The 14,274-nt window shown below is 40.7% G+C and overlaps 3 protein-coding genes across 5 annotated transcripts; 1 reads left to right on the top strand and 2 right to left on the bottom strand.

The window, feature by feature from the left end:
• Positions 1-983: 983 nt before the first annotated feature.
• Positions 984-3,579, bottom strand: LOC143305356 (bone morphogenetic protein 2). Its single transcript, XM_076688526.1, has 5 exons — positions 2,954-3,579; positions 2,734-2,890; positions 2,514-2,659; positions 2,348-2,449; positions 984-2,286 (listed from the first exon to the last, which is right to left on the bottom strand). Exons 1-5 carry the CDS (start codon positions 3,152-3,154, stop codon positions 1,318-1,320), a joined length of 1,575 nt encoding a protein of 524 aa, XP_076544641.1. The 5' UTR covers positions 3,155-3,579; the 3' UTR covers positions 984-1,317.
• Positions 3,580-3,958: 379 nt separating this feature from the next.
• LOC117601268 (uncharacterized) lies at positions 3,959-9,003 on the bottom strand. 2 transcript variants are annotated; one of them, XM_076688532.1, is made up of 8 exons: positions 8,776-9,003; positions 8,504-8,608; positions 7,230-7,342; positions 5,252-5,465; positions 5,126-5,179; positions 4,914-5,056; positions 4,686-4,840; positions 3,959-4,601 (listed from the first exon to the last, which is right to left on the bottom strand). In XM_076688532.1, the coding sequence occupies exons 1-8, from the start codon at positions 8,852-8,854 to the stop codon at positions 4,544-4,546; spliced, it is 921 nt and encodes a 306-aa protein (XP_076544647.1). In that variant the 5' UTR covers positions 8,855-9,003; the 3' UTR covers positions 3,959-4,543. The 2 variants fall into 2 exon arrangements, with proteins under 2 accessions (XP_076544647.1, XP_076544648.1); XM_076688533.1 differs by having other exon boundaries at positions 3,963-4,601; positions 7,239-7,342.
• Positions 9,004-10,324: 1,321 nt separating this feature from the next.
• LOC117601246 (ATPase family gene 2 protein homolog A) lies at positions 10,325-13,701 on the top strand. 2 transcript variants are annotated; one of them, XM_034317780.2, is made up of 7 exons: positions 10,325-10,487; positions 10,625-10,821; positions 10,881-11,066; positions 11,136-12,532; positions 12,597-12,860; positions 12,930-13,446; positions 13,569-13,701. In XM_034317780.2, the coding sequence occupies exons 2-6, from the start codon at positions 10,626-10,628 to the stop codon at positions 13,257-13,259; spliced, it is 2,373 nt and encodes a 790-aa protein (XP_034173671.2). In that variant the 5' UTR covers positions 10,325-10,487; position 10,625; the 3' UTR covers positions 13,260-13,446; positions 13,569-13,701. The 2 variants fall into 2 exon arrangements, with proteins under 2 accessions (XP_034173671.2, XP_076544640.1); XM_076688525.1 differs by lacking the exon at positions 10,325-10,487 and having other exon boundaries at positions 10,690-10,821; positions 10,886-11,066.
• The last annotated feature ends 573 nt before the right edge of the window (positions 13,702-14,274 follow it).

Here is a 14,274-nt window from a genome sequence, read left to right as displayed (position 1 = left end):
ACAGTGAGTCACCAGTTCGGCTGTATAGCGTAGAAAACACTGGAATTATTCCAGACAAATTGACCGACTCTGTAGGGGTCGTGGGTGGAGATTTACAATTGAAAGAAGACTAACGAATGAACAGGAAGACATAGGTGGTCGATCGAAATCTCTTAATCATTACGCTCGTCTTCTTCTTGATTAGCAATGGTAGAAAACCCAGCTTGATATCGTATCCAATTCTAACGGGGTCATTAAACTAATCTGTTTACTTTTCCTCATCAATAAACAGTGAAACGTAACGAGAATTGCGAACAGAATAGAATGAAAATTGTAGAGAAATTCTCGATGCAATCTTGTTTGTTTACTCGTAAATCGTCGAGCGTAACGATACGAGGAACGTAGAAGGGTGAAAAATAAAAAATGAAGGCGTAGCATTTAACACCGGTAGCACTAACATTCCACGACTGCCTTTCTGCATCCAGTGGCGCCAAAGTCATCGTCTCGGCCACTGCTACCGTCACGTTTATTTTATTGGCTCGTTGGTAAAATTTACGCCTCGATTTCCTTGCTTCACGCCACGAAATTTTCTTCTTTCAGAAAAGAAAAGGAAGAACTCTGCCGTGTTAGCCATTCGTTTATTTTAATGGCTATTATTTATTGAAATGATACCTTTCCAAATATGGAAGGTATAGACTCGAAGTTGAGGGGTGAGAAACAGGGAGCAAATACTGGATCAGCTTAAATACTTGTTTTATTTGTCGTAATTAAAATATAAATAACTCTAACGTTTCAGATACATCATTATATACAATGTTCAATTCGACTAATTCCCTACGTGTGATTATAATAATTTAATGACGATACAGGATACGATATAGACACGTGATAATCATTGATAAGGTATGATCCTACGCGAGTTTCAGGAATGTTCTTATGTACAAAAGTTGGGACGTCACATGAATCTCTAGGAATGACTCTCGTACTAATACGTAAAATTACCATTTTTCTTCTGTTTGTTTTTTTCTTTTTTTTTTTTTTTTTTTTTACGTGATACATGCATTCTTTAACACACACATTCCAATCTTCTTGCACACGCACACGCATTCCTCATTTCTTTCAACATCTTTTAACGTACTGTGACTTCCTCGAACTACTGCTTTTTTCAGCGAAAGATGAGCTAGAAGAAGAAAGGACGTGTCTCTCCTTCCTTCCTCAGCGGAAAAGAACAGAACAACTCGTCCCACGAACTCTGAACGGCAAGGTACTTAACAAATTACCAACCGGAAGCCAATATACTGGTGGTCCATTATCATCTGCGAGCAAGTAGGCAGGGTGTTAATGACATCCGCAACGATCTGCGATCATATCTTGGTAATTTTTCAAAACAACGTTCTCGTGGTCGTCGAAGAAGAGTATGGTGGTGTCGAGAAGTTTGGTGGGTACGCAACATGGTCTTTCGACCCCTTTCACCAGGCCCATTTTGTGAACGATTCCTTGGATGGTCGCGTGATTAGTTGGTTGTTGATCCTGGCTCAATGGCGATTCGCAGATACCTTTGCAGTGATAAGCTGAATAACCAACTGGGGCAATGATAGACGAAGACAGACCAATTTCTTTAAAATCCACGTAAAGCTCGTGCCTCGAGCATTCGGTAACATTTTGTTGAACAGAGGCGTGACTTTTGATAGATCGTTTTCCTCGATGCTCCGCACTGGATCGAGATACCGCTCTCTGAAGAATAGTTTCTCCGAGCATTTCCCGATTCATCGCTTTTTTATAAACGTCCATGGACGTTAACATCTCCTGGGACGTTTCGTCTTGTAGTTTCTCCTTGGAGATTCCTCTACGTCGTCTTCTGGATGCATCTTCGGCATGCTGTTTCTCTCGGACAGCTTCTGTCACTGTGTCAGACTCTCCTTCCTGTGTTCTTTTCTGTCTCTGGAAAAATTCAGAGTTGTTCTCGCTCGGCCATCGAGCTTCTTCCGGTTGACCTTTTCGTTTCTCCAAACTTTTGTCGTTCTTCAGATCAATCTTCTCCTCGTCATCGTTGTAAGACACTTCCCCTTCGATCTCGTTGTTGTTGCCGTAGGTATAATAACGGGGGACCGTCTTTTTGTCACCTCGATGATTCTTCCCGTCGTCGTCGAACAACACCAAAATCGGTTGCTTGCTGTGATGATACTCGTTACGACGATAAAACTCCACGCTCACTTGATCCTCGGATAAAGTGGAGGCTGTTACCAGAAGGCCCAGGTTCGGTTCACCGGTTAACCAAGCAAGAACTGCTTGCTTCACGTTGAATATCTGTTAAAAGATGATTATGAATTGCCGGTTTGATATAAGAAATTTTCATATCAAGACGTACCTGCCAACCAGACGCGTGTGCGCCGACATATCTGACATTCAACAGCCTGTGAAGATCCGGCTCATCAAGGCTTCTCTCGTCCAACACTTGATACACTCTTATCTAAACGGAAACACGGATGATAAATGACTTCCTGAGAAATCAGTAATGTTCAACGAGCACTTACCAAGTAGTAAGGATACGTCAAAGTAGATTGATGCATGGATTTCAAGGGTGTCCTCTTACGATAGAGATGAAGCTCTGCCTCCAGCACAGATTCGTTCACTTCCAACCCCGTAATGTTGAAGAAATAGAAACGCGACATGGATGTATCTGTGAAAATTATTTGCCTTAACTACGGCTTCTACGAACGACGAGGGCTCAAACAGAGGAGGTGGCGTGTTTACCTCTTTCGATGAAACTGCGGACAACCTTGGCATTGTACGGATTTCTACCTCGCGTGACACCGCTCGGATCAGCCACGTTATTGTACAATTCCATCATAAACTGAGGAGGTATCTTACGACGTCCCGTTTTCTCCCCGTTACTTCGTATACCAAGGACCTGCAACGATTTCGTCAATTATTGGTTAACGTGTCCCAAATCTAAATCAAACTGAAGACGGACCTGTTGCAATTTCTCCAGTGCTTCGTCTCGGCGAGTGTCGTGCTCGCTTCCGTCGTTCAAATCAGCCAGAAACCAAGAATCGGCGAGTTCTTCCTCGTCGCCTTCGTCGTTCTCGGGGAAGCCGCTCGGATGACCGCGTGCGTCGAACCGATTCGACAGGAACAGCAATGCCAAGAAGAGGAACGGAACGTTTCTCGTCATCGTCTTCGTCTATGCTTTACCGGTCAGACTTTGGAGAACGTTTACGCTTGACTTTTCTCGATGACAAACTCGAAACACGACGACAGTCCTGGATTTAGTATCGAGGATAGCCCGACAGCAACGTGGAACATCGATCGAACGTACGGTGAAGTGTTCGCGACAAACGATTCTTATTGGCGAAGAAAGGAACGGGCACCTTCTCTCTGCTAGCGGACAGGAGGTTTGCCGAACCGAACGGAACGCTAAGTAGCATATGGGAGATGTTGGCTGCGAGGAGTCACCTTTATGCTATGCCGGGAGTTGCCTCCCCCGCGTTGCTCCCCGCGCGACATCGGCTTCTCTCACGGGACACCGACGCGACTCTCGACATTGTTACGCCTCGACGCGACGGTGCGTTTCTTCCTCTCCCCCGGAACGATTCTTGTCAACTCCTTGCATCCTAGATCGTCTTCAATCATCCTCCCCATCCACGGTCCTCGTCTTTTCTAATTTACCACTGCATTGAGAAATTAAAAAAAAAAAGATGTTATAGACTTTTATTTTTTATTTCAGAATAAATTAAACATCGTTCCAAAATGCTGCCTTTCGATAAGGATTAAACTATTAAAAGAATGAAACTCTTATCTGATGATAATAAAAAGATTGTAATATACGCATAGAAAAGTAGATCGGTAGAGACCGATTGTACACGATACCTTATTGAGGAAAACGAAACGGACGAGGAACGTGACGATGACACGGCGGGGCTATTAAAAAAAGCTCACGCTTCCTAAATTCCGTAGATTCGTAAGTGGCGAGTTATGTGGCCCCGCAGCGATATTTAGATGTCGCGAATAATCGGTTGTTTTCCGACGAGGACGATGACGGATCGCGAGGGTGTTACCGAGTATTTTCGCCTACACGTTCGAAAACCGACCACGACTTTCGGCCTCGTTCTTTTTGTTCCATTATTCGGACGTACGCAATGCGAAGCAGTAGTAAGAGAATAGTTGTAAGTACAAAATTGGTCATTATTGTGTGCCTTGCGATCAAACGATAGAATTAATTGACTTAGAAGCTGGAACAAATTCTAAGACAACGGTTCTCGCCTGCTGCTCGTTTTTCCCGAAAGATTAACTCAATTACCATGAAAATCGTAGAGTCATTTAACAGAGTGTAACGGCGAAAACTAAATGGAACGAATGGAATGTAGTGAGCGTGGAGCAGTTTTAGGTAGCCGTTGAGATTTTCTAAAAAGACATTGTACGTTTATTTGTCATACCAATACACGGTGCATGTAGGAACATGGAAATGGTACTTTATGTTTACGCGACGCATAAAATACTTTAAATTCCTCCGCGGTCCGTTCCACTGATCTGCTCGATTTGGCGACGGACCTCTCCGATCCGTTCAGACACAGGCACACTGAGTGATTTGAATAATCTCTCTCTTTGATCCTCGACGAGTCCTGAAACAAACCAACAGGCCAATAAAATTTCAATTCTCACCTTTTGGGCAAATACCTTTCATAAGGGTATTTCATATGAAATACCTGTACTCGTGAACTTTGAATTTAGCCGGTGTGCAAGTATGTTGCTTCGTGTACAACCCAGCCAAGCATCTGGACGGTTCCTTTGTGTCTCGTAACAGGCACATTTCCGTCTCGTTTCCTGGACACGTACCGACGCACTGTCCAATGTTAATTTGCTGACGAAAAAACAACATTAAATTACATGGTCGTTCCATCGGTGTCTATGATCCGCGCGGAAGAAAAATTTACCCGGACAACCGGCCTAACATCGGTCGTATTCGTGCCGTCCTTAATCTCTACTTCGCTGAAATCTAACACGGTCTCCATGTGATCCATTTTGTGGCAGGTTCCAGCACAGCCACATTTCTCGATCACCTGGTACACTTCATCCCCTAGAAAATCATTTTTCAGTGAATTGAATCAATTTTGATTTCCAATGACCAATTAGATGCTGTACGTACCATTTGGTCCTTTGATGCTGACCGTACCGTTCCTTACTGGCTTGCATCCGAGATCTTTCAATAGATATATATCCACGTTATTAATTAAAAGTTCAATTAATATTATGCGTAGGAAAAATTAGATACCTTTACTACAGTGACCCATGCACACACCCACGTCCATCACCGCTTGATGAGGAGTACCGGAATGTACAAGATGAGTGAAGGATTCTCGTCTGCAGGAAGAGTCCGCCGTGCACTCGCAAGCTTCTATAACTTCGATAATACGAACACCTTGAATCGTGGACACTCTTTCTAGTTTCGCGGCCCTTGGACGGCAATGCGACTCCAGGAAGCATTTCTAGAACGAAGTGTAACGAATTACGTTCAACCATCATGATTACGTTTAATAAAGAATTAATGGAAGATAGAGCTATTTGATATGAACCAACGAGAGTAACTACACCGTGTAAGAATGAAATGTTGGCGTAGGAAGGAAAGAGAACATTCTTCTGAAATGGTTGGCGCAAATATTCTTTCGATACAGATATTGGATGCGAGCGAAACGAGCACGCGGTTTCACAGAATTCGTACTTTATTTCTTCGTACGTTTGCCAAGCAAGAAGTATCGACGCTGTCCCGATGGAATTTATAATATTCGCGCGCCTCGTTATCTCCGGTTCGGACAGTTTTCTTTGGTACTCGATTTCATTCGCGACACACGGGCCATTTAATTATTCTCGCTGCGGGATAACTGACCGTTATCTTTGTCCGTGTAACCCGTCCAACATCTACCCCTATCTCTCTTGCACCCCTCCGGGGATATTTCTGGCTAAGAATATTTTCTAATAAATTCTGTCCTCAGGTACATCCATCGTCGAGATCCCAGGAACACGATTCGGGATTTAGTAGCTGGCCAAGCTGGCGCCAAGAGCGGTGACCCGGGACGATACGACCTTCCAAGGACGCAAAACACATCCTCTCCTTCTGCATGTATCGCTTGTAATGTTTTTCTCCTTCTCGGAGCGCGCTTCTCTCCCGCGGCGTGGGTGCTGCAAGATCGTAAACCAACGATCGGGTTGCATCACGTGACGAAAATAGCTTTCTTCCCAAAAGAGAGGAACCATCAGGACCGTAGGGTCCTTCTTCAACGCTTGTGTTTATTCGTTACGGTAATTATTCTCGTATCGTCTCTATGTACCAATAATAGCAAAATTAACTGATCTATTAGGGTGAATCTTTGTCTATCCAGGTATATCAGTGGGTGCTATACGCCTCATACGACAAGGAATTCGTTAACCAACCACAAAGGACTCGCTACGGCATCTGTCGATGAATTTTGGTGAATAGGAGATGACTGGTATATAAAAGGAGCATGATCATCGACGAAGATACACGCGTCTCGATACGGTATGGGGTGCGCTCGCCGTAAAAGTCGCGAAGATCGTATGAGATCGCGCGATGCTGGCGTGGCCGCATTCCAGCTGGCGGATTGGTCGATCCCATGCGTCATAAATCTACATGACGTTCCTGCCTTTTTCGCCCTTCGTATAGCCCTTGGCATACGTAGCCTGGCGTGGCCACGTATATCGCAACATTCTCTTTTTTATCTGAGAATTCGGTCTTTTCGCTTCTTTTTCTTCTTACTGGCCCGAACCTCCGATAGATTTCTTTCAGGCACCTTTATCCTTTACCTTTCAGCTAAGCCTATTCCCTTCTTTGTACAGACGATCTTTAGATAAATATTCTTAAACAGCTTCGCAGATTCTTAATTGCAAATTAACCATCGGTATCGCGAGTCAATCAGGATGAATTCGTAGGTACCACGACCGGTTCGATAAACCCGCTGCGTCAGATCACGCGGAACGTTTTTGCACCAGGTGCATCCCACAGGCATGAGTCATGGATCCAACGATCTTCGCTCCACAGGACCAAATCTTCACCTCTTCTGGGTAGTTGCTTATGAACGAATGTACATAAAGACAACTTCTAGATGATTCCATCATTCAAAGATGAAAATTCATCGCTTCTTTCACCAAAAAATCTCTCATCTTCTTAGTCATTTTTCTCAAACCTTACATCTATGTCATGAAATTGTGTCAGAATTTCAAGGATTAGATCTTACTGCGTTTACCTGCACGGCGGGTCGGCTCGCATCCCCAGGATCGTCCAAAACGTGTCGCGGACACAGTTTACGACAGTGGCCTGCATCGATTTGGATAACTTCTCCCGATATGCCTAAGAACAGAGAAGAAGGAAGGTATGAGATGGTGTGCAATAGGGGTGTGAGGTTCAATGAAATTCGGATATGTTGTTGAATCCGTGTCCCAACTGCGGCTTTCGTGCGAAGCGTCAGACGCGTGTAAATCCGATGGCGCCGCGGCTAATGCTCGCGATCCACCGTACAAAATTTACGAGTTGTATCGCGTTAAACGGTGACACGATATATAAGAAGAGGGTAGAAGATCCTATATAATGTAACTCGAGTTATTTTTGGCGCAAACGCGTGGGACACGGAATGCGAGGATTCCATCGTGATTCACGTTACCCTGAACCTTCGGTCACTATCTTACCACCTTTCCGTGTTGCTCTCTAGAAACGATGCTATTCAAAATATTAGACATAAAGATACGCGAAGTCGATTTGAAGAATCTTTTGCTTCGTTCCTGATCAAGAGATCAAAGTTGGATGGAACTTTGCCACTGGTCCATCGATCGAGGATAACCAACGTTGATCAACGAAATCGTTTAATTGTTCATTAATGCCGACTCGAAGGGTGGTCGTCGTTCACTTTGGCCATTTCGCGGAACGAGCCTTCGGCGAAACATTAATTCTTCGTTTGCCAGAGGATTAACCTTCTACGAATCGAACCGCTGCGTTGGTTGCTCCCTAATTGATCGCTATGGGGAAACGAAAAATGCCGCGATGCACGCACGACCCCGTCACTTTATATGCTATTTTAACAACTATTATAACCGATTATACTGAATTCGTCGTTCACCTGTGACTATTCAACAACAGTGAACGTGTTAAAAGTAAAAGTTAGCCAATGATAAATCGGTTGAATCTTTCTATCGTGGACACACGACACCGTTACCGGATGGATGCTTCATCCTCTCGATCGGCGTCAATTGATTGAACACCCGATATTAATTTACCGGATCGGATCTAGGCGACAAGGCCGCCGGTCACCGTTTTACCACTGGTGAATATGGGGCGGTAAAAACGAAACGAAGGAACGTGATTTACGTTTAGCCAGTTGCTAAAATTACGCAACTCGTGGGTTGGATCTTCTTTTATTTTCCGTCCAAGAATCGTCGCACGAAATTGTCCATTCATCTTTGTTCGCGTATACTGTGGCCCATCTCGTTTCTTTAGTATATTTATTAATTTGCTTACCGTATCCAACGTCGATCGTCTTCTCGTGTCTGGCGCAGCATACATGTTGCCGGACTTCTTCCCCGTGTACCCTGTCCTCGTCGTCTGAACTTTTGTCACCAATTGCTGAAACAAAAACGTGGCCCAATGGCAATTATTACCTTTCTCTAATGCTAATTTAGTTTCTTAACACGGCTGCCACAAAAAAATTAAAAAAAATGATCGGTATGAGAAAATTTGGTAACAAGAGAAAGGAGCAGAATAGAAAAGAAGAAAAGAGCGGCGTTACCTACCCAATCGCAAATTGGCGAGGCAAACTAAGGTGAAGCCACCGAATACGGCCCACCGACCCCTTCTGATTTGTATTCGCATCGGTACGATTTACCGTGTTTGGCTAACGATTTGAAAAACTACAGCGGTCCCGCCACGAAATCTATCGTTCCCGTAGATAAATCGTGCCCAATTAGCCACAGCAGTTAGTATCTCATTACTCTATGTAATGCTCGGATGACTAGAAGATTCGTGGTACACGGAATACTCTTGGACTCGCACGTACTCGACCTGCAAAGCGGTAGTCCAGAGAGACAAACGCACCCGTGCGATCGATCACGATCGGTTGTTGCCCACGCAGGTTGCGATCTGCGAGAAGACTGGCCGTCTGGATGCCGCTGGATCTCGCTCAGACGGAGAGGCGTCCGGCTGACAGGCGGATCTCTATTAATCTCGTTTGGTACGGGAACGTCGGACCGCTTCGTGACGGCTGGCCCGTCCATCCATCCAGTCTTTTGCCTCTTGCCTGCCGCGATCGCCGATGCGTAGCGATACGGATATTCGAAACTCCCTCCTGCAACCTTTCAAGAAATTCAACCATACTCCAGCTACGAATCACGTCGCATTTTATTCGAACTCTAAAAGTCTTGAAAATCTTGATAAGCCGTTAATCTTCAATCTTAATAGGGCTTCAGCCTTGATCAACATTTATAAGAGTTTCAAGACTATCAAGACGTTCAAGACTTTGGGATTCAAATAAAATTCGCAGTGATTTCTCCATATCTTTATGTTCGGAGGACATCATGGCCCATCTTCCACCAAACCTGCTTCACTTCACCGCTATATGAATGTCGACGTTCCACACGATCGGTCCTTCATTTATCAATAACCTTATTTCATTGAATTTTGAAATAAACATGTAATATCATTTATACTGATATTTATGTCATAACTACTTCATAAATTTGATTCTCACCTCATGATTTATTATTGTAATGTTATGATTCAACAGGTAGCCTCTTCACGCCTTCGCACGCAAAGAGATCAGCACGTTTCAATATTGTATTTATAATCTGAAAGAAAATGCAGAAGAAAAGAGATAACTATAAATCCTTTGTTAACTCATAAGTTCTTTTTAATTCTAATACTACATAAGTTTTCAGCAAACAGGAATGCATCATCGTCTTTGATCACATCTGAAAATTTACGTGAACACCTCGTGTTTGTTTATTGTCGCAAGAATGTTGTTGCAATTATTCGAAAATTACTTTATAATTTCAATCTTCTTACCATCGCATTTATCCTTATGATCACATTATGCCGCCTTAAAATAGTAATGTAGTATTTTTGCTAGAAAATCTGCATATAATTTAGAAATATAATCCATCGTTGTTTAGCGGCTTTTAATACAATATTCGATGACTGCAAACCCAAATGCTCTACTGTTATTATCTTTTGTATCAATCTATATATAGTAATTGTTTAATTTTTTATTAATCAAAATTTTGTTTACATTTTTTTATTTATTTATTTACATATTCTCTTTAATACTAATTCATTTATTTTCCAAATCTTACCATCGCTCTATATTCAATTTTAACCCCATATACCGTACGAGCACGCGTAGGTGGTATACTGTGTATGACTGTAAATATTTGTATGAAATTACACATGTTACATAGACTTTAACATTAAAGTTATACCTTTAAAGTATTTGTACCCATTGTCATAGAATGTATGTATATTTAGTTTTTTCATAATGTTTAACATAAAACAGTTACAAGTAATTTATAGGTTATGTTTCTTGGTGCTGTTGTCAAAAAAATATATGACACAATGAAAACATTTTATCAATCATTTACGTTATTTTAGAATGACCTCGAAGGCAAAGGAAGGTAGAAGGAAAAGCCTTTCACCTTGGATGACATGTGAAAAGTGTCAAAGTGTTTTATCACAGAAAGATGTAGCAGTACATGATGCTAATTGTCCACCTAATTTGGAGAGTTGGACCCATGATTTCATTCATAATGGTGTATTATACAGCAATGTAGAAATATACAGACCATCAGGTACATTACCATACTTATTATTCCTTGTACTTTTTCTAACATAAATGATTTTTGCATAGAACAGCCAAAAAATATTTCTGAAAGAGCATGCAATGACATGGTATTTATATCACAATCTGCTTTGCAATTATGTGAAATTGCAATAGCAGATCCTGTCTTTGTTACTACTGGAAATACTACAGTTGTAAAGACAGCATGGCCATCTAAAGATAAAACCTTGACAAGCATTTCATTAACAAAACATGGTAAATTGTGCAATGATTTTTTTCAGATAATTAAAAAGACAAGTTTTCTTATCAGTATATTTCTTACAGCAATAGAGTTAAATAATCTTCGAGGTCCAGTGAAGATTCAAAAATTAAATTGTTTAGTTAATATTGCTAAAGAATTTATAATTAGTAACATTGGAAAACATACATTACCAGAAATAAGCACAGAGCTGAACATAGTATTGAAAAATCATAATGAACAAAAAATATTTGCTATTGGCAATAAATTAAGTGTGCCTTTTTATGGAAAGAAATTAATTTATAAGATTATGAAAGTAATATCAGATGAATGTACAAATCATGATTTATCTGATCAATTTGAGCAATTAAATGTAAACAATCAAATACATGACTTCAAATTTTACAAAGCACTTTACAACACAAAATGGACAATCTTAGATGAAGAGCAAGAAGATGAGCAAGAAGACAGTAAACAAGCTAAATATAAAATACAAGATGTTGGAGGCTACGATAAAATAATACAAGACATTAAAGATGTTCTTGATATTGGACTTGGTAGATGTAATAGTATTATAAACTTTTACATCAGTAAAGGGATATTGCTATATGGTCCCGCTGGGGCCGGCAAATCTATGATTGCTAATGCCTTATTATCGGAATATAATATCAGTTCTTTCACTATTTACAGTTCAGATATTTATAGCAAATCTCTGGGCGAAACAGAGCAGAGATTAAAAGATATTTTCATGGAAGCGAAAGCCAAATCCCCAAGCGTTATTTTAATAGAAGAAATAGATACTTTATGTCCTAAGAGGAGTACCTCGAGTACGGATCATGAAAGAAGGGTTCTTGCACAACTAACTGCGCTTTTTGATGATATACAACATGCTAACGATAAAATGGTAATATTAGCTACAACTTCGAAGCTGGATTTGGTGGATAATTCCCTTAGGAGACCCGGTAGAATAGATAGGGAATTTGAGATTTACGTACCTACTCCCACTATGCGCGCAGAAATACTTCAGAAGATGGTATCAAACATCCCAAACACATTATCTATGGAAGATGTAGCAAATATTGCGTTTGTAACTCACGGGTTCGTTGGTGCAGACCTGTATGGCCTATGTTCACAAGCTGTTCTGAATGCAATAAAAAACCAACCAAAAGCAGATACAGTATCATGTTTAAAAGTAACATCATCAGATTTCAACCGAGCTTTGACTGTAACAAAACCATCAGCCATGAAGGAAGTTTTAATAGAAGTACCAAATGTTCGATGGTCGGACATTGGGGGTCAAAAAGATTTGAAATTGAAGTTGAAACAAGCCGTGGAATGGCCATTACGTCATCCTGAAGCATTTATTAGAATGGGTATCACTCCACCTAAAGGTGTTTTGATGTTTGGACCACCAGGTTGTTCTAAAACAATGATCGCAAAAGCTCTTGCAACAGAGAGCAAAGTCAATTTTTTAAATATAAAGGTGAGACGCATTTTTCTTTTTTTGTATTATTTTTTATTAATCTACAAGATTATATTGCAAGTAGGGTCCAGAATTATTCTCAAAATGGGTCGGTGAATCGGAAAAAGCAGTCAGAGAAGTATTTAGAAAAGCAAGACAGGTTTCACCTTCCATAGTGTTCATTGATGAAATCGATGCTTTGGGAGGTGAAAGAGGATCTTCATCTAGTGCTGGAAGTAACGTACAAGAACGAGTCTTGGCACAATTATTAACAGAGCTCGATGGCGTTAGCGCATTAGGAAGTGTTACACTAGTCGCAGCAACTAATCGACCAGATAAAATTGATAAAGTTAGTCGAACATTAATATAATGCTATGTTTAGTAAACAGTGTTATTTCAGGATTATCATTTTTTATAGGCACTGCTTCGACCAGGTCGTTTGGATCGAATAATATACGTACCATTGCCTGACTACGATACTAGGCAAGAAATTTTCGACATAAAATTAAGAAATATGCCCATTGCTGAGGATGTACAAATTCAAGATCTAGTCGAACTTACGGAAGGTTATTCAGGAGCAGAGATTCAAGCGATATGCCATGAAGCTGCTATGAAAGCGCTTGAAGAAGATTTAAATGCTTCTATAATTACTAAAGTACATTTCAAAGCGGCGTTGGCTCTAATCACTCCTCGAACTCCTCCGTCCTTGATAAACTTATACAGTGATTATATAAATAAAGTATATTAGTCGCGAAACATTTGCTCGTGCAATAACAATTGAATCTATCTACATTCATTAATATTCTTCAATTATCTTAACGTCATACTTCATACTTTTATTCCATAGAACTTTCTTTTCGGAAGAATTAACAAAATTTACGATTATATAATTACAAATATACACACATATATATATATATATATAGCTGAAAAATGTCAGTATTCGTAAAATGTGATGAACCTTCTAATAAAATCTGTCCGAAAGATATAATTCAATGGTTTGATAATTTTATGATTTGGTTAATTTTAATTAATTTTTAATAAACATTTATTTCAGTTGTCCTCCAATGGAACCACAATGTCCACAAATTTGTACTATGTCATGCCCAATGGAGTGTTTATGTTATCCATGCGAATATCAAGAAACACCTAAGTGCCCACCGCCTATGCCAGTTACCTGTATGCCGTGCCCTACTCGGGCACAAGTTTTACCATGTGCTCCGCGACCTTTCGTTTGTCCACCCTGTACAGGGCATCCATGTATCACTTGCGCACCCTTACCAAAGCCAGTCCCTGCTCCTTACGAATATGGACCGGTCTTACGAACACCTCTCACTACCGGTGGATTATTCTATGTTGGAAGCACCAGGTGTTATTCATGTACACCCTCTGTGTGCTGAATTCCTTATGTATACGTACACATACCATATCTGTCCCTTACTAACAATACTGTAACAAATAGAATGAAATGTAAAATCCAAATAAATGACACAAATCAACTTAAATTTAGCATTATAGGGGTGAATCAATGACTATTATTTATTTTTCAGATACAACAACGTTCAATTGTTTTTTGTTTACGAGGATCTCCCCGTGACGATAATTTGATATAATTACACAATTAAAAAATTTACAAGTAAATATATATCTCAATGGAAAGAAAAAGGTGTAGTCTCTGTCCATTAACTCATTTTGATAGATGTAGCTATACAATAACAACGTGTAATGAACCCCAATTAAGGATAGAGTATCGCAAATCCTGC

This window comes from Osmia lignaria, chromosome 6 (assembly GCF_051020975.1).
Source record: "Osmia lignaria lignaria isolate PbOS001 chromosome 6, iyOsmLign1, whole genome shotgun sequence".
Classification (NCBI taxonomy): domain Eukaryota; kingdom Metazoa; phylum Arthropoda; class Insecta; order Hymenoptera; family Megachilidae; genus Osmia; species Osmia lignaria.
Note: the sequence above shows the minus strand (reverse complement) of the source record. Positions and strands in the feature narration are given on the sequence as shown.